The sequence below is a fragment of the Lepidochelys olivacea genome (genome assembly GCF_965140295.1).
Source record: "Lepidochelys olivacea isolate rLepOli2 genome assembly, chromosome: 21".
Taxonomy (NCBI): domain Eukaryota; kingdom Metazoa; phylum Chordata; order Testudines; family Cheloniidae; genus Lepidochelys; species Lepidochelys olivacea.
Window position 1 is genome coordinate 7,809,314 of NC_140431.1, and position 20,472 is coordinate 7,829,785.

General features: G+C 48.9%; 1 protein-coding gene across 2 annotated transcripts in view; it reads left to right on the top strand.

The window, feature by feature from the left end:
• The first annotated feature begins 2,867 nt into the window (after positions 1–2,867).
• The window catches only part of PLEKHA6 (pleckstrin homology domain containing A6), a 94,112-nt gene continuing 76,507 nt past the window's right edge, over positions 2,868–20,472 (top strand). The window contains exon 1 of one of the 2 annotated variants that reach the window (XM_084611556.1): positions 2,868–3,249. In XM_084611556.1, coding sequence (XP_084467682.1) covers positions 2,975–3,249 — 275 coding nt within the window. In that variant the 5' untranslated portion in view covers positions 2,868–2,974. The remainder of the gene's footprint in view (positions 3,250–20,472) is intronic. The other variant, XM_084611555.1, reaches the window with a different exon arrangement.

Below are 20,472 nucleotides of genomic sequence, written 5' to 3' on the forward strand. Positions count from 1 at the left end.
TCTCAGCCCAGCGTTGGCATCTGTTGCTCATAAGCAATGTTGCAGTTGTGTTTAGTGTGTGTGTCACAGTAGCTCCTGGGAGGCCTACCTCACTTCACTACACGCCGCACAGACACCTAGCAAGAGACAGTCCCTGCACAAATTGAAATATAGGAGACCAACCCCCCCATTTCAGAGATGGGGACCTGAAGTCTGGAGAGAGAACGAACCTAGATCCTCCATCCAGTGCCATAGCCCCAAGCCCATCCTTCCTCGCTCCCTAATTTGAACTGTCTAATGAAAGACACTAGGCACAGTCCAGTATTCGCTGTTCAGCATAGGAGCCCAGGTGTACAGCTGTTCCAGCTGTGGGACATAGGTGAGCACAGCGTTTTGAAAACAGGGGAGGTGCCCGTCAAAGTCATTAGGTTTCCTAACTGTGCCAAGAGGCCAGGCAGGGTGAGCTCCCCATGAAATGAGCCTCCCTTGTGAGTGTCTTGGTTTTGCTCAATTTGTTTCTTTCAGCGGAAGTGAGTGAGGATTGTTATAACATTGGCATGAGGAAATCTTGCAGGGTGTCTTGGTCGACAGCGTTAGCTCTCTACTTTGGGTATCAAAATGCCTTTGTTTATCTTGCTTAATTCTCTCTGTGGTCACCGAACAGCTCTGGGTCATATGATGGCACATCAGCAGTACAGCTAGAGCATATGAGTTGGTGGAGCAAAGCGACAGCTCCCGGGAAAAGGCTGCTGGGCGAAAAAACTAAGCCAGCTCACAGGTCTGAGTGGTGTTCGTGCTGGAGAGCAATGGGCAGTGGCTCCTGCCTCTCCTAATCTCTGTGACTCCATCATGGCCATCTGGAGCTGCTCTAATGCCAGGGGAGCAATGGGGCCAAGTGATGAAGGGACTCAGAGAGCTGGGTTCAGATCCTGGCTCTGCTGCTGGGTAACCTTGGGCAAGTCACTTCATCTCCTTGTGCCCTGAGTTTCCCAGGCATAAAATGGGGATAATGATACTGACCAGCTTTGTCAAATGCTTTGGGATCTATGGGTGAAAAGTGCTACGTAAGAGCTAGGTAATATTATTGTGATGACTCCAGCCTGGTGTGGTTTGGCCAAAGCTCTGACCACCTGCCCCTCTTGGAGATGCAGGTTTGGCTCTGAAATCCTGTTTCATTTGGTTGGTGCATTTAACATGCTTATGGACTTCCCAGGCTCTCAGGATCCTGGAATCTCCTTTTAACAGAATGATCACAGCGGCACCATTTGGACCCCGTAAATAATCTCAGAAAGAATAAGGTAGCATGGGGCTGAATTTGGATCCCACTGACCTCAAGGCCGTTGATTTTGATGGCAGCAGGGTTTGGGCTGTAGAACTCAGAGCTGGGAAAGTCCGGCTCATAGGTTAGGTAGTTCTTTTCCTCTCCTGACACTACAGGAGAGTTCCCTCCAGCACCAGTGAATGTTTGTTTTTAGAAATACTGGATTACCGGAAAACCCTGTCGGATACTGGCCACAGGCTGGGGAACAAGACGGATCTGCTGTTGGGCTGAAAAGCCACGTCAGATGAGCTCAGTGGCGCTTCGGAATGGAGCACCGGTCAACCTGACGCCATGCCGTGTATCTGGGCCAGCTGCTGTGCAGTTTGCAGACTGAAGGTCCTGTCTTAGAAAGAGGCACTATGATTGTCCAGGAGCTTTCATTGCAGTCTGAGAGCGAGCGCCAAGCTCACAAGCCCTTTGTGAGTCACTTCATTTGGGGTCCCGTCTTGCAGTGGTCTCGCCCGGTCAGGCTCTGAAATGGCGATAAGACAATATGCCCTAAGTAATGTAATATTAGTACATATAAATGCATACAGTGTATCATACAGTATAGATACTATTTCATTGCCTGAGAGAGGCAGCTCTATCCAGCAGCTAGAGCACTGGATAGTTCCCTCCTGGGATAGTTCCTGGGAGTTGGAAGACCTGTATCTTATTCCCAGCTCTGCCACTGACCTCGTGTGACCTTGGGCAAGTCACTTCCCCTTTTTGCAACTCCGTTTCCTCACCTGTAAAATAGCAGCGATGATACTGACTTTCCTTTCCAATGTGCTTTGAGATCTCTGGATTCTGGCCCTGTGGAGATCAATGACACAGATCATCTGCTCGGTTTCATAGGGTCAGGATTTCACGCTTAGCAGTAGGCCATTAAAAAAAAAAATCTCACTGTGCCAAAGTTTCCCCTTCTGGAAAATGGGGGTGGCGATGCCATCACATTGCAGCGTTGCATGGGTGAGTTAATAATGTTTGGTCTGGACTTCAATGCTCTAGTTTGATGGAAGTGCCCGGTGGTGGTGTTGATATTAGTAAACATGACAGCTGTGCAGGTCAGAAATGTGCTGGAGTAAACACACTAGCTGCTGTTCCTTAAAACAGGACTCCGGAGCCCTGGGTTCTGTTTGCAGCTCTGCCATTGGGTGACCGTGGCCGTGGGTGAGTCACTTCTGTGTCTTGGGTCTCCTGTCTGTGAAATGGGGTTGGTGAGCCTTGCCCTCCTTCGCAAACCGCTTTGCAATCAAGAGCAGGATGTTTCTATGCTGGCAGCATGGTGGCTTGAAGTGGTTTCCGTCATATGCAGGGTTTAGTTTTGGTTCAGTGACTCTCAGCACCCCCACTGTACAAATGGTTCCCACCCCCCTGCCTGGCAGGCTGTGGAATCAGAGCTGTCCTCCAGGGGATATAAAACAGATCGGTTCCCTCAACGGCATTGGAGAAAACGGATGTCAGGTTTTGATTTTGTTCTCTGAGCAGCTTTTCTTCCAGAACTGATCCTGAGAAGACACGGGGGCGGACTGCTTTTTTTGACAGGTCTCTCTCTGCCCCCGCCCCCTGTGAATTTCATTGAGCGCCTATTTTCCAGTGGTACAGCTAGAGGGCTGCCTGATGTTACCAAGGAAGCGTGCAGGGGTGGCGTGAGAGCAGAATGAATGGGGGTGTGTGTGTGTGTGTTTATATATGACTGAGCCAACCTGCAGTTTCAGATTTCAAACCTCGCTTATCAGCCCCTCCAGCATTGGGACGGTCCTTTCTCACAGACAGCCCTACCAGGACAAGGAGAGAAGCTGTTGCCACTTCTTTCCCTTCCCTTTTCCCCCCCCTTTCCCCTTCTACCGGGAGCTTCCCTTGCTTTCCCAGCTCTGCCTCCAGTCCCTCCACGTTGGAGCCACAGGTTGGATTTTTAGCCCTCTCATTCCTTGGCATCGGCAGACGTGGCAGTCTCTGGAGTCGAGGTAAATCTGGGTGTCTGGTTCCCATGGCTGCCCTGACTTTGCAGCAGGGTATGGGGTGACAGGGAATGTCCTGGGGGTCGATCTAGCACAAAGAAGATCTGCTGCCAGACAGAAGCGTGGGGGAAATGTTTTCCTAGGTGTTTGTAAAGGGCAGGGGTGCTGGAACAGTTTGTACAGTGGGGGGGCTGAGAGCCATTGAACCAAACTGTAAACGCTGTATAAGATGGAAACCACTTCAAGCCAGGGGGTGTGGCAGCACCCCTAGTTCCCGCGCCTCTGGCAAAGGGTGGTGTGAAGACCGTTACATGGTTACAGTGCAGTCTGGGGTTCGGAAAGGATGTGCCTTGTCTGGGATTCCCCCTCAAAAGATGGCTGCAAGAGAGCCTTTCCCGGCACGTAGAGTTGCCTCTGGATTTCGAACATGCCAAAGTTTGTGGACCCGGGATTTTGGATTGGCCCATGATATAGATCAGCGGCTCTTTACCAAATTCAGACTTGTGCTCAGAAATGGAGGGCAGGGGGAAGGGAGGGAGAGACAGGCTGTTTTGTCTCACACCCCCTTTCTGCTGCCTCAGAGTGTAAGTTACACCGAATGCCATGTCGGTGCAAGCTAAAAGATTTTACTACTTACCCTGGTGTTTGGACTGACATACACCTGACTTGCAATGAACCCTGCTGTTTGTGGGGATTAGAAGTGCATGGGGCTTTAGCTATATAAAGTCTCTGCTTTGTGGAGTTTATAGTTAGGTCTCCAACGGGTTAAACCACTTCATAGTGGGACTGAGATAAATGAAAGGTGTAGGAAGTGCCTAATAAGGCTGGCGTCTCTGAAAGAATGAGTAGAGTTATGCGCTATAGGGCGGGAGGTGAACATATGTATGCATAAAGCATTAACTTTACACTGCCTGAGATGTGTTGAGCAGAAATTGGTTCCTGTCTCTGCTCCAGAGTGTTCAGTGGCTTATGGCCCAGGAAGGGTCAATTTCGCTAGGGTAATTGACCATGCCATGGGGCGGGTGGCTGGGCTGTGGGCACATTGTGCTGTAGGGGCTGCAGACAGACTGTGGTTTGTGAAGGGCTGTCGGCTTGCTCTGAAAAGGATGTTCTACTGTCCGAGCCCGGTGAGCAAAGTCAGGCAATAAATCCAGAGAGAAACACAGATACGGCTGAGATCTCTTGGCAGAACAGTTCAAGTCGGGCTCTGGTATAAGAGAGAGATCCAGCCTTTATTGACAGCTTTGATTATTCTTGGTGAAGTCTTTTCAGTGCCTCACAAAGGAGGAAGTGGGTGTGTAAAAAGACAGACCTGTATGAAAGACACGCACCTGTACATATGATCAAGCCATTTTGAGCTGTCAGACTGTCCAGTCGTCTGCCTTTTGAACTGACACTGGATAGGCTCTGGAGGCTGGCCATCTGCAGCCACTGGAGGGGCAACCCCAGGGCACAGTCCCCAGCCTCACTCCTTGAAGCAGCCTGGTGTTCCCTCTGTTAATAAATTGCGGGCTATGTGGCTAGCCGGTCAGTTCCAACCATCCGGTTAGAATGGTTTCCCCCATACAGCCAGGAGCTGTTCCCAATCCATTTGATAACTCCTCCTTCTCTCCCCCTGGTCTTATACAAAGCAGCAGGATACTGGGCTTTGCAAGCAAATCTAGCGGCTGCACCTTGTAAACATTAAACAGTACTCCCAGCCCATGGTGCCGTTCAGGACTGGCCCCTCCATTTTACAGGCTAGGAAAACTGAAGTGCAGAAGAGGGAAGTGACTTGCCCAAGGCTTCGTACCAAGTCTGTGTTGAAACCTGGACTAGAACTCTGTTGTTCCTAGGTCCTTGTGTTGGCCTGCTTTAATATATACATGATTCGTCTTGCGGTAGCCCCTAGGAGCTCCAGTCATGGTCCAGGACTCCGATGCGCTAGACACTGTACAAACACAGGACAAAAAGACAGACCCTGCCCCAAAGAGCTTACAGTTTTCCATCATTGTTCCAACTTGAAGTTCTAGTGATGGCACAAACCCCAAGATCAAAGTTTAATTGCCCAGAACCTGCCTCCCTCCGGCAAAATAAACGTAGCCTTCATGTTTTCCTGTAACCCAGACAAGGTGGACGGTTACATGATACTTTATAAATACTCTGGGAATGCAGTTCTCCACTGTAACCATCCAAATTAGGGCTGGCCAAGAAATGGTTTTCCCGTCCCATGAGAATTTTTGACATTTCAAAAAACTCTCCTGTCCCAAATCAGAAGGGAAAGTCAAAATCCTGACAATTTTTGCAAACCGAGATCCTCAGTGTTTTTGGTTCATGTCAATTGAAACATTTCATTTCAATTTCAACCTTTTTTTTAACCTTTCAGTGTAAATTATGAAAATTTCTAAATGAAGTCATTTCACTCAACCCCCGCCCCCAAAAACTTTCCAGTTCAGTGTTAGAAACAGGATGTTTCGACAATCTCTAAACTCTTTTTACCAACGTTTTTCAAAGAAGGTGTCTTCTTGAACCACGCCCGGTTTTGCAAACAGTTTTGGTTTTGATGAATTGGCATTTTGGGGCAAAAAAACCAAAACACATTTAGGCAAAATTTCTGACTAGCCCTTGTACAAATGTGTACCGCTTATAGCAGAGACTGCAGTGTGGTGTGCCTTGCTGTACTCTGTTGTTTCTGCTTTCTAAACCCTTTAGAAATGGAACCTCTGGTATAAAGGGTTAATAAACGATGAACCCCCTACTATGGGCATGTTGCAGACATGAGTAGCATATATGCGAGATGGTTGTAAGCACGTCAGAAGACAGTTATAGACAACACACTGACATCTAAGAATTGATTACTGTTTATGAAAACCTCTATTGATCATTGATTTAACCCTTTAATGACTGCTTAGAAATGAAACCTTAATGCCAAGCTCTTATATGGCACTTTCCCAGCAGTAGATTTCATAACACTTTACAAAAGAGGTCCACGTCATTATCCCAGTTTCACAGATGGGGAAACTGAGGCACGGAGCAGGGAAGTGATATGCCTGAGCTGACCCAGCAGGTCAGAGTTAGGAATATGTCTCCTGAGTTTCAGTCCAGTGTTCTATCCAATAGGCCACACTGCTCAGACAAGAAATCGTGGTGAGCAGTATCTCTTTATAAGGGAGACTCCCTAGGGGAAGGTGAGGCTGAGGGTTGATAACCTGTGTTAGCCACCCAGAGACTGGGGTGTATATGTGGAGCATGGGATCTCCTATAGCGCTCCACTCCCATTGGAGTCATTGGCAAAACGCTCATTGAAGTCAATGGGGCAGAGCTAGGCCAATGCTAAGTGCTTCCAAAAATCCCACCTGTAGCTGCTTCTTTCTCCTCTTGCTTAGGCAGAGTAGGTATGAAGTGCACTAATTCCCTGGCCACGGAGATGACTGAGATGCTCGCCTTGTTGGGCTCGAAAATGTCCTGACTGCTACTAACACTCCTGCCTGGGGAAGCGAAGGACAAATCCAGCCTCCTGTCCATCCATCGCTGCAGGGGGCAGGAAGGAATTGTACCCCATTGGGCCCAGCATGGCCCGATGCGGAAGGGTTTGCTTCCCTCCGAAGCGTCGAATATCAGCTGGCAGATCCCGCAGTGCTACATTCCCCATTGCCCACTGGGATCAGTGTTTTCATTAGGAAAAATCCTTTATTTCTTGCAATGCAGCAGGTTGGTTTGATTTCAGTTTTGAGAATGGCCTGGAACATTGGCCATGAAGACTCAGGGAGGGGGCGGGGGAGAAACATGTTTGCCCTCCCCTCTCCGAGAACCTTGAAGGGCCAGCGTCAAGTAGTGCAGGGAGGGGAACCTCTGTCCCAGTTTTTAATTCCCATCCACATACTGTGCTTGTCGTTCCCCAAATCTGGTTTCAGTCTGGCTCATCGGGCTGACAAGGTTAAGACACATTAGTTTCATAGCCAATGATACACAAGGCAATGATGTGGCCAGCATCGCGTCCGACCACCTTTGACTGGCCTAACCTGATGGACCAGGTACCCATTTTGCAGCTAGGTGAACTGGAGGTGACCTTTCAGTGTGAGATCACGTCAGACTCAAATTCACAACCTTCAGGAATGCTGTCAAGCGCCTTAACCACTCAGGCACCGTGCCTCTTGGAGCCGCATCAAAGCCAGGCGCCATCCGCAAGGCTGCTGGGGTTTGTTGCCGAAGCCTTGCGTGACTCTAGCGCAAGCCCGACTCTCCGATCCACTTTGTTTTCTTACTAGCCCCCTCCCACCATCAGCATGCCCTGGGAACTCCGGGCTGGCTAGGGCCTTGGCTGCACACCAGGTTTGCCCCAATTCCAGCCCCTGGCATAGCCACGCTGGTGCAGACGCCTGGTGCATGCGGCAACGCTGCAGTGTGACGAATGCTAGGCTACAGCAGTTCATGCTAGGGGTTTGGCAAGACCTGACTTCATGCAGGAGATGTCTTTGGTCACTGGCAAGCAGGAAACCTGCCTCTAGGGAGGCAGTGGCCACTGTGCCCCAAGGCAAGCAACCCATTAGGGCAGCGTCTGGTCTCTTATCTCCAGGTGCCATCAAGATGATGAGGGCAGCAACTGCCACTTACCTTGCCTGGTTGTGTCAGCTCTCAGTGAGCCAGCCCGTGATGTGTGACTGGTGCCATTTGAATCATAACACCTCCAGAAAACAAGGGGCGGCCCTGGGTTTTGAAAGAGGCTGCCGCCTTTTTTTTTCTTTTCTTTTTCCTTCCTTCTGTTCTCCTCCCTCTCTGCAACCAATTGGCTCTCCAGGCTGGGGCTTGTTTGCCAACAGTGGACTTCCCTCCCATGCCACAGGTGGGTTTGCAGGGCCCTTGCCTATTTCTGGCAGCAGGAAGTCGTCGTCTCCCCCCCCCCCCCGTACCCCCAGCTCTGCTCTGATTATGATAATCAGGTGAGGAATGCAGCTAGGTGGTGTTTTTCTTCCTAGTACTTCCAGTCATTTAAAGGGCTGCTCGGCCCCAGGACTGTTAGAACTGTTAGAAGGCCTAATCATTAAAGCTGCCCATAACCGCTATCCTTAGGCATGCACAGGGGGTTAGATCTTCAAACCAAACTTAAAATCACAGCCAGACAGGTCTGCAGATGCTGATTCAGGTTGGACACAAGCAGGCATCTCTTTCCAGCCTGTTTCCTCTTTTACTTGGTGGTGGTATGGGGGCAGAGCAGGGCCATGGGCGTTAGGACAGTGACTAGGTTTTGAGGTCAGAAGGGACAGGACAATCCCCAATCTGATGCATAACACAGGCCAGAGAATGCCACCCCAGCTTCCTGCATCGCATCCGGTGGGTTCTCCTTGAGTATAGCTGTGAGGATGGCACTGGTGATCTTGAGGAAGATGAGCACATGGTGTCCCCCACCCCGTGCATGGGAGGTAAGCAGGATGTGAATGCAGGACCTTCAGAGTTGCAGCACTTGAGCTAAAGGAGACCCCTGCATGCGCACATGCTCAGTCCTCCCAACCTCCCACGTGTCCATGAATTAGGGCTGTATCCTTGTCCCCATTCTACGGAAACACACTGAGGGGAAGTGACCTCCCAACTCCCTCCGCAGCTAGAGGAGGCAACAGCTTCCTGGCTCCTGGTGCTGTGCCCGGACCTGTGCCCCCTGCCTTTGTAGGTGAAAATCCCGCTTTTATTTCCAGCACTTCCACTGTGTGATCCAACAGCAAGTTACTCCCCCGCTCTGTGCCTCAGTTTCCCCTACTGTAAAATGGGGATAACGATCCTGGCTCATCTCGCAGGGGGCTGATGAGTCGGAAGAGTGGCAAGCGTGACTGTGAATTGGGAATCTCCCTTTGAAAGCCTCCATGATTTTGCTTGGGCCTGGCAAACCATAAGGGCCCAGTCCTGAGAGGTGCTGAGCACCTGCAGCCTCAATTTCTCCAGACCTCTCAAGCCTGGGTCCTTTTAAGCTGCTGTAGAATCTCTCTGCTGGTGATCCAGCGCTTGCTTGCGTGGCGGTGGTAGGTTCTAGGCACCAATTCGAGTCTGATTGGGTGTTGGGGAGATGCCCATGATTCACAGGGCACTGTACATCTCAGTCCCAGCTACACCCTGTCCCCTTTGCACCCACCTAACTCTCTATCATGCTGCTGCCTGGTGTTAAACCCTGTACAGTCACAGCTTCTGTGATCAAAGGGCATGGCAGACCAGTGATAGCTATAAAGTCAGGCCCACAAACTGTCCGTGCAATGTCTCTGCACCGAAGGCAGCAAGTAAATTGCTGATCTCGCCCTGACGCTTCTTTTAATGACCGGTTTGAGGCCCAGTGCTCCAAGCTTTGGGGCACTGAGAGTGTTTAAAGACCAGCTAGGAGAGCTGCTGGCTCAGTATAATTATTCCAGGCTGCTTATTTATCCTGCATCCATTGGTGGGGTAGCTGTGCTCCTTGCAGAAATTGAAGTGAAGTGGCCCAAATCGAAACCATCCTATTTGTCTAAGGTACTTGTATGGTTTTCATCACCATAGTAACTGAGCACCTCACACTCTTTAACACCCTTCTGATGTAGAGCAGTGCTCTGATGGGGAACTGAGGCACAGAGAGGCAAAGTGACTTGTCCAACATCACACAGGAAGTCTGTGGCAGAGCAAGGAATTGTGGGAGACCCAGTTCTTCCCAAGTCTGAAGCTAGACTGTCCTTCCTCTGTACTATTATTATTATCCAACGTCTACCATCCCTGGCCATGCGCAGGATAAATGCACTCTGGCTATAGGTCTTGTCCACACTAGGTGCTTTTAGCCACGCTTGTAGCTACATCAATGGAAACCTCTAGTGTAGACGCTGCATTGGTGTAAGATACAGCTTGCAATGGTGCAACTTACCATGACTGCAAACCACATTGGTGCGGTGCATCTACACTAGAGGTTTACACTGGTGGCTAAATACCCCAGTGTAGACGAAGCCAAAGTGCACTGCACTCTTAACAGCAGCCGTGCTCTGGCTCTGGACCAGAAGAGGGAGTAAATTCCAGAGCATAGGGCTTTCCTCTAGGGACACTGATGTCCATCCCTGGAGTTCAAACTTTGGGACCGATGGCTGTAGGGGCAAAGAGCATCTTACAAACACAGAGGAAGGGAAGGTATCAGTTATCTGTCCCCAAGAGAAATACCGTAACTGACCAGTGTGTGCAACACAGTCCTCTAGGGGATGAGACTGGAATGGCTCAGCTGTGTCGCGTATCCCCTATACACCCAAAAAGAGTCACCTTTGATTCAAGCTGTGAAGTTCTGTGCTTTTGGAGTAGGAGGGCCTGAATTATTATCCCTGCTGCTGCCATGAAGTTCCAACTGCCCTGGGGCATAGCCCAGCAGCTAACATGCCTAGCAGTCTCAGATTTGTTACAATGCCACACAAAAAGAAGAGATCAGTTGCTAGCATTGGGAGCAGGCAGCGTCGGAGAACAGGTTGACTCTGGAAGGCTGAGCAGGTGTGAGGGTGGAGAGATGAGCTGTGTGGAAGGAGACATGAAGTCATGCTCTAAGAAAACACTCAGCAGAGATGATTGGGTGGTGCGTAGGAGGAAATGAGCTGAAATCCAGGAGGGATCCAGGCAGGGTAAAACTTGCAGGGTGAGGGCGAGACCATGGCCTGGTGCCTTTAAAACTCAGGAAGAGGGAGTATTTTTCAGGCTCTTCTTTCTTAAAAAACAAAGTGCTGAGGTCATAGTGGTGCTCGTCCAACCCCTTCAGTCTCTGCAAAAATGGGCTGAGCTATTTATATGAGCATGAAGCACCCAGTGCTGGGGATGGGCCAAAAGGCCGAGGAGGGGAACGCCTTGTTTTCATTCACAGAACTAGTCCACTCGCAGTAAATATGCGTGGAATGTTATGAAATTCCAAGGTCATGTGATTAATAGTCTTTAGCCAATCAGATCCCAGCATTCAAAAGATGTGTTTAGTGATGCCTCTCTCTCGATTTAAATGCTGTCTCCTTGCACTTTGGGTAAAGCGATGCTGGGGGTTTGTTTGGTTGCTGTGTACAGTGCATCTGGTTTATTGAAGACTCCTGGTATGCTTATTTCTTTTTTTATGTATGGAAATTGTAGTCCTTGTATGTTAGCAACTCTCATGATTTTATTATGAGTCTCAGAATATTTGGTATTTTTCTTAAATCCCCAGCTGTTGGAATCAGGTTATTAGCTGAGGAGCTCTGTTTTTTTAAAGTCTGTTTTTTAGCTCTTGTGGTTGCAGAGAAAATCTTTAAAAATGTGACCCCAAAATGTTCCAGCACTAAAAGGCCAATAAAGGAACCCAAAATACGTTATTTTTTCAACCTCCCGATTTTTGAGCAAATCTTCTCATTTTTGGTGGGGCTAGAGTCCTGATTTTTGAACTCTTAAGTTCAGATTTCAGAAAGTGGCTGCAAGGAAAAACAACAGTAATGTCTCCGTGAGAGAGAGAGAGAGCGTACAGTGTGTTGCATCTCCTTTGTAATAAGCTGCAACAGCTCTGGGAACAAACCTGGCTGCTTTCTGTATGTCCTGGCACTACATGTCACAGTTACATAGTTCATAGATTCTAAGGCCAGAAGGGACCACTGGGACCATGTAGTCTGACCTCCTGTATAGCACAGGCCAGAGAACGTCACTGAAATAATTCCCGATTGAATTCGAGCCGTTCTTCTAGAAAAACATCCAATCTTAATTTAAGAACTGCCAGTGATGGCACATCCAGCACAACCCTTAGTAAGCTGTTCCAATGGTTAATTACCCTCACTGTTAAAAACATATATACCTTATGTCCAGTCTGAATTTGTCTAGCTTCAACTTCCAGCTGTTGGCTCTTTTTGTCTGCTATACTGATGAGCCCATTATCAAATATTTGTTCCCTATGAAAGTATGTACAGACTGTGATCAAGTCACTCCTCAACCTTCGTTTTATTAAGGTGAATAGGCTCAGGGAGCTCAATCTATCATTATACGGAATGTTCTATCACTATACAGCCCGTGAAATGCACTGGAGTAGAGTATGCTGATAATAATCCACCATGCTTTGTTATTCTTTCACTCAAAACACAGACACATCCAGCTTGCTGCTATGAATTCTGGGTTTCAGAGTCCACCAGCCCCTTCTTGCACTAAGTCTCATAATTAGAATTGCTACTTGAAGTACTCTGGGCCCACTTCTGCCCTCAAATACATGCTCACCACTCCCATTGCAGTCAGTGGGAGTTGTATGCACGTGTTGAACTTGCACACCCAGTGTGTGTGTGTGGCCATGTTACAGAATCCATTGCAAGTTGTTCAGTGTCCACGAAACCAGATGACCAGAGTCAAAACTGTGAGAACCTCCCCACAAATAAGTAAGTGTGTGTGTGTGTGTGTGTGTGAGAGAGAGAGAGACAGCCATGTACAGGAAACCATTGTGTTACCAATAGAACCTGGTTGTGGGGAGAATTTGATGGCCAATCTAGGAACCTCACTGCCAGGGAAGAGTATAAAAATATTGCTCGGGCATGCAGGAGTGAAATCAGGAAAGCCAAATCACATCTGGAGTTGCAGCTAGCAAGAGATGTTAAGAGTAACAAGAAGGGTTTCTTCAGGTATGTTGGCAACAAGAAGAAAGTCAAGGAAAGTGTGGGCCCCTTACTGAATGAGGGAGGCAACCTAGTGACAGAGGATGTGGAAAAAGCTAATGTACTCAGTGCTTTTTTTGCCTCTGTCTTCACGAACAAAGTCAGCTCCCAGACTACTGCACTGGGCAGCACAGCATGGGGAGGAGGTGACCAGCCCTCTGTGGAGAAAGAAGTGGTTTGGGACTATTTAGAAAAGCTGGACGTGCACAAGTCCATGGGGCTGGATGCGTTGCATCCGAGAGTGCTAAAGGAGTTGGCGGATGTGATTGTGGAGCCATTGTCCATTATCTTTGAAAACTCATGGTGATCCGGGGAAGTCCTGGAGGACTGGAAAAAGGCTAAAAAGAAACAGAGGACTCCAATTGCTAATGGAGACTAACAGTTTACTAGAGCATAAGCTTTCGTGAGCTACAGCCCACTTCATGGGATGCATGCAGTGAAAAATACAGTGGGGAGATTGTATATACACAGAGAACATGGAACAATGGGTGTTACCATAAGCAGGAGAGAAAAAAAACCCTTTTGTAGTGATAATCAAGTTGGGCCATTTCCAGCAGTTGACAAGAACATGTGAGGAACAGTACAGGGGGGAATATAAACATGGGGAAATAGTTTTACTTTGTGTAATGACACAGCAACTCCCAGTCTCTATTCAAGCCTAATGTAACGGTGCCCAGTTTGCAAATTAATTGCAATTCAGCAGTCTCTTGTTGGAGTCTGTTTTTGAAGGTTTTTTTTGTTGTAATATTGCGACTTTTAGGTCTGTAATCGAGTGACCAGAGAGATTGAAGTGTTCTCCGACTGGTTTTTCAATGTTATAATTCTTGACGTCTGATTTCTGTCCATTTATTCTTTAGAGGGCAGAGGTGCGTGCGAACACCCACACATACTCTTGTCAGTTATTTAGATGCCTTTAGTTTGCCTCATCCCTATCTGTGTTGCTGCAGTGCTGACAGGTAACAAGCTCAATGCAACAGCAGGATGGACAGGCCAGGTATGCATGGAATCTGCAGATCCTGTCATTACCTGACTGTGTGAGGATGCTTCACAGAGCAGCCACAACAGCTGAGAAATCACCCGGGCCTCAGGCAAAAACAATCTGAGACCTAGCCAGGCCGCAGACCGAAGAAGAAGCCAAGCAAAGCTGCAACAGCCTCTGCATTGCCCATGGATAGATGATGTGCTCCAAGAAGAGTGGGGTTTCTCCCCTGTGATCCTCTGGCTAGATCCTGACCCGTCCCTGCTCCCATGCAGCGCAGTGGGCCACGGGGGAACAGAGAGAAGGATTCAGCGTCCAGTGAGGAAATGGTTGTCAGACTGACAACGGTTCCAGCTGCACATGAACAAACGATGGCATAGTCCTGAGCTTTTCAAAGAGAGATGCTTCCTGCTCTTGGACTGAGTGCGGGGCCCAGCTCTGCCAAGAAGGACAAAACCGGCAGGGGATCAGGGCGGTGGAATGCCCCAGTAGCTGAGTGATGCTGTCAGAGGGCGATGAGGGCAACTGGAAATCTACTGCTCCTCCTCTCCTCCAAGGATTTCTATCTCTATTAGCAATGGATATTTTTATTTATAGAGCACATAGGTATATACCTGCACACATACAGATCACTAACAGAGGCAGGGACATTTCGACCCCGAGACCTAACAGGGTGCTCATAAAAGATATGACAAAGAGTAGTGGAAACCTGCCAGCTGCCATGAGGAATGTCTCTCCTAGGAAATTGTACAATCCAATCTGCTGGATTGTCTTTGCCTGAACCCCCAGGGCTGACCTCTTTTTTGTGTGCCCAGGACAGGGAAAATAAACAGACAGAGGGCAGACCTTGGGCAAGTCATTTTCTTGCCCTGTGCCTCAGTTTCCTCATTTGTAAAATAGGGATCATGATACTGACCTGCTTTTTAAAGCACTTTGAGTTCTACCGATGAAAAGCGAATTGGGTAATTATTATGAATTCTTTTAATGTCCTTCACCTTGTGCTTGAACTCTTCAGTTAAAGTGCTACAGTACAGCTTTCAGTATTGTTCTGTACAGTCCCTGACACAAAGTGTAGTGTTTTAGCCACACAATTGTTATGCCTTTGTGTTCTCTGTACTGCACCTTTTTAAATCTTGGAAGGATTCTGCTTACCTATAAAGAAGAGATGGCTGCTGTGTCCAGTTCAGTGCGGATGTTGGCGAGGAGACTTCACTTTGGTTCTTTCTTGTTCCCTTCTAGTGAGTAGTAGGACAGAGGACAGTGGTGCTTTGTGTAGCTTTGTGCAACTCAGGTGCCATGAGCCCACCCAAGATGGTGAAGGATGGGACAAAACTGCGAAATGGTTTGTCGTAACAGAATGGTAGGATCCATTAGGAAAGGGATAGCTACTAAAATAGAAAATATCATACTGCCAGTATATAAATCCATGGTATGCCTACACCCTGAATACTGCATACAGGCCTGGCTGCTCAATCTCAAAAAAGATATATTAGAAATGGAAAAGGTGCAGAAAAGGGCAACAAAATTGATTAGGGGATGGAACAGCTTCCGTACAAGGAGAGACTAAAAACAGTCTATACTGTGACTGTTCAGTTTAGAAAACAGATGACTAAAAAGTCTATAAAATAATGAATGGAGAAAATGAATAGAGACATGACATCTACCATTTCATATAACACAAGAAGTAAAGGTCACTTGGTAAAATTAATAGGCAGCATGTTTAAAACAAAAGGAAGTACTTCACACAGTGCATGGTCAACCTGTGGAACTCATTGCCTTGGGATGTTGTGAAGGCCAAAACTATAACTGGATTAAAAAAAGAATTAGATAAATTCATGGAGGAAAGGTCCATTAGTGGCTGTTAGCCAAGATGGTCAGGGATGCAACCCCATGCTCCGGGTGTCCCTAAATCTCCGACTGCCAGAAGTTGGGACTGGATGACAGGGTATGGATCACTCGATAATTGCCCTGTTCTGTTCATTCCCTGTGAAGCATCTGGCACTGGCCACTGTCAGTAGACAGGATACAGAACTGGGCTGACCCAGTATGGCTGTTCTTATGTAATATCCGCCGGTTTGAGGGTGAGATCTTATAGTAACCAGGTGTCTCGGGGGGTTGCAGCCTCTGGGGACAAGAGGCAGATGCTGCCTTTCAGCCAGGGCATATACAGCATGTGATGAAATTAACAAGAAATGTTCCAGGGAGCTAACTGGGCTGAGGGTCTGTTGCCTTAGGAACAAGAAGCACCTGGTTAGAGCCAAGGATAGATAGCAGGTGGGGTGAAGCTAGCCCAGCTCCAGTATCTTAAAGGCACAGACCTTGAGTGCAGGGGGACGATGAAGCTGTCTAGCACATGGAGACGGGGCTGAAATTTCAAGTGATGGTTCCATCATTCAGATTTGCTGTTCGATTAGCAGGAGCCGGGGCATGTAATGGAGTTACCAAGAGGCCCGCTGTGATGGCTGCTGATAGCAGAGGGAAGGCGAGCCCTGTTCTTGTCAGCCAGGCACTGGGTAATTCACTTCCCTTCTAAGAGCTTCCAGGAGGCTTCTTGTCACCAACGAGGCTCTTACATCAGCAATAAATAAAGGTATCTCACTGGGGCTGTGGTTCCATAGTGGGGAGCCCCTAGGGCCAGAGAACAGACCTCGGGTGATCTTTGGTCACTGGGGCCCTGGTTATGGCTCTCTGAGCTATAATGTGCCTGATCATTTTAAAATGCTGGGCTGAGCCCCGGATGCCCCCTGCCCCCTAAAGGGAAACCCTCCTTATAGCCACAGGTTCAAATCCCTGCAGGTCTGAGTGAGCCCCTCAACCAAAGCTTGAGTCCAATGTGGCATGGAAGGGTTTTTCCCAGCAAGAACTTGAACTCCTGCTTGCTCTACCCAGACCTCAAAGATCCAGAGGCACTTTATAGATGAGCAGGGGTTTTGTTCAGATGGCCTTGGCCAAAATGTTTCCCTTTACATGTATTGTTCTGCTGCATGCTAGCTGGCTGCCACCTTCCACCCCAGAGGTAGCTGCATTTCGGTGGCGGTGGTTCACGAAGCATTCTCAACGTGCAAAACTGCATTATACTGTGTGAGATGCTACCTAGATAGGTGTGAATTAGAAGGCTACCTCCATATGCTAAAGGGTACAGATGATATTAGGGTAACGATAACAGCAGAGCTCTGAGATTTTTGTTCACGATAGTTGGACAGCCGGGATGCTGGGGTTGTTGGCCCATTCAGCCAGTGACTGTCGGGCGGAGGTGAAGTTCATGCCCCTGGTGCTACCCTATTGGTTTTTGAAATGCTGCTGCAAAAAGTTGTCCCGGGCATTTCTTATGATTTCAGGAAGTGAAAGGTTGCAGCTGTGATGTCAAAGCCATGAGCTAGTCACCCTCTGGTGGCATCCTAGTTTGAGTATAAATATTTTGGGAGAGTTCTTGCTCTGTCTCTTAGGTAGCTACTCAGGAATTTAGACCGTTCTGAGTGGCATGTAGCCTAGTGCTTAGAGCAAGGACTCCTGGGTTCTCTAAACCTTTTCTTTAGCTCTGTTTTCCCCATCCATACAATGGGAAGAATAATTTCAAAGCCAGCAGAAGTCTTGAAATGCTTGGTTTGAAACTGATGGGCCAGTCTCCCATCTCTTTCGCCTCTTCCCGCCAACACTACTACCATTTTGTTTTCCAGGTATGGAAGGTGTTTAACATGGTCACATGCGCGGAGAGGCCAGACCCAGTGGATGAATGTCAGGAATAGTGGAGGGGAGGGAGGAGAGGTCAGAAATACTCAAACAGCCTCTAATGTGGGGGCCGTTCAGATCCAGATGCAAGTATCATGTCTGCTGTCTCTAGCAAGCCATAGATCAATCCAAACGTATATCCTGGGCCCCGGCAGAGGTTGGCTGTTGTAGCTAGTGCTTGAAAAGATCCACTTAGGTTTAGGTTTAGGGCTGACCTATGTGGAATGCGGAGGCCAGGGATGAGCCAGTCTCTGTAGTGTATCTCAAAGCTCTGGCTGCACCATGGTGCAGTGGATAAAGCACAAGATGGGGAGTCCAGAGCTCTGGGTTTCGTTTGCAACCCTGCCACTGCCTTCCTGTGTGACTTGGAGCATGTCACGTCAACTGTCTGCCTCGGTTTCCCCAGTCTATAAAATGGGAATAATGACCCCTTTCCACCTTTTGTAAAGCGCTTTGAGATCCAGGGATGAAAAGAGATCAAGAACTGTTATTAAAGTAACCCCAAGCAGAGCAAATGGACAGGGTTGGAGTCCAGAGCCACAATGGAACTGGTGTTGCTTTTTTTGTTTTGTTTTTTTAATGTCTTTTGTTCTTGCCTTGCTGGTCCCTGTCTCTCCCTGTGCAGCAGCAGCCAGCAGGCCTGGAGAATGCTCCAGATCTCGGAGGCGAAGGGGAGAGGGAGCCTGGCGCTCATTTGGGAGACAGCCGGGCCTGTCGTTTTTTGCAATCACAGGCTGTGATTCCAGTTGCAGTGGGACTCGTTAGCTGCCTCTGATCCAACCGAGCCAGATGTGCTCAGGGCGTTTGCCTTGGCGAAGGGGCCGCCGAACAGGAAAGGGGCGGGTGGGGGATAAGTAGAAGCCAGGATATTTCAGCAATGCACACATCAGCCGCGCTGTGAAGGTCAAAGCCTGGCCACTGTGTTCATGGCTGGAGATGGAATGTGAGGGGCTGGGCTTTCCAAGCAGCAGGGAGCTGGGGAGCTTTGATTTTTGATTCCACCTCGGTTAAAAAGTGGAGTGCTGGAGCAGCGAGGAGACCAGACGGAGCCCCAGGTGCCTCCCTCTCTGTGGGAAGGTGCTCCCTGGCCCAGAGCTATAAAGCTAGTTGCCTGCTGCATCTAGAGTTGCCATTCCTCCAGGATTGTCCTGCGGTCTCCAGGAATTTAAAGATTAATCTTGACTGAAAGATTACGTCATGTGACACAACCTTCCAGCCAAAACTGGCAACCCTAGCTGGATCTTGTGAGTCACAGGAACTGGGATCCTACCACCTGATGATGTACCCCCAGGCCGTCTCCTGCTGCTCAGGGCTGGCACCAGCTGCACTAGCGAAGGGACTGATTTCAGGGTCGCCACTCGCTAGTCCACCTCATTCACCTTCCCCTACAGAGGCTCTTGCACACGGTCATTCACGTCATGCCTGCATGTGCACACACACCAGTGCACACAACACGCATGCACACTCGCACTCCTACACCCTGGCACGTACATGTAAACACATGCAGTCATGCTAACACCAGGGGGTTTTAACCTCCAATTGCAGAGCCAGGCTTCCTAGGTTACAGGGAACAACTGCATAGTTTTGAGGTTAATAATTCAACATCTTCCCAAGCCTGGCCAAGGCTCCTGAGGGGGAGGCGGGGAGCATTATATTCCTGTGGGATTAACTAACCCCTTCGTCCTACAATAATAAACCTCTAGCCCCTTAAAGTACCAGTGTCTCAGTGGTATAATGTGTGACCAGGGGCAAGTCACTTAACCTCTCTGTGGCTCAGTTCCCCATCTGTGCAATGGAGATAATACTTCTTACCTCACTGGGTGCTGTGAGGCTAGATACATTCATGGTCGTGAGCTGCTCAGTCACGACCGTAATGAGGGGCCAGGTAAATATCCAAGGCAGATAGCTGGGAGTTCTGCTTGCATGCGCCCCAAGTGACAACTGAGCAGGACCCTTGGGAACTCGTCCTATGTCTGACTCTGTCGTACGGCCCTGCGGGAGAGGGAGCCAAATCCTGCAGCTGGATGTTAAACAGGGTTGGCTAAAGTTACAGCCATTAATCACCTTTGTAGATAATGCAGGCTAAGATCCAAAGGGAGCCAATGAGCTAATCGGTCTCTTCCTTCTCTGACTGCTCCTGTCATTACAGGCTCCTGGTAATGAAATCTCCTACTTCATGGCTAAGCTGGCTGTTTGCAGGGGGTGAGTGTGGAAGGAATTTTCCCCCTACCCCCTGCATTGCATGGCTCAAGTGTATTCTGGAAGAGTTTCTGTCGTCCTCGCAAGCGGTGGCTGTTGGCTACTGCCCAGGGGGAGGCAGGGAGCTGGGTCAGAATGATGGGCACAGTATGAGGTGGCAAATATTATAGTCCTAGCAAATGCTCCAAGAGTAGGAAAGGGAGGGCAGACTTGTGGCCGACGCATTGTCCTGGGCCTCAGGAGAGCTGGGTTCAATTCCTGGCTCTGTGAAAGACTCCTTGTGGGACTTAGTCTCTCGGCATCTGTAGTGCCCTTTGTCTGTGTAGTCTGTTGTAAGCTGGTTGAGGCAGAGACTCTCTTACTGTGTGCAATGGTGTCCTCAGCTCAGCTGATGCTGGAATAAGCTGCATTGCATTGCTCCTTGCAAGTGAAAGGTCGGATTGGCCCCCCATACTGGAGTTGCTCCTGATTGACAAGAGGAGAGTCAGCACCTAAATCCTCCCAGGTGTTCTCAACCCCAGAATCTGTGTGTGGCCAGAGAAGCCCTTGCCTTCTGATGTTGCATCGGAGGGGGCCTCTTGTTAGGGCAGCTCCTTTCTGGAGGAGAGCGTCTCTTCTTGCTGCAGGCCTGCTCTGTCCTGAGAGGTTGGGTAACTCTCCCCGCCCTTCCGGCCGTGTTTACATTCAGGCGTTCTTTGTCCTTTTGCCTCTCCAGTGTGG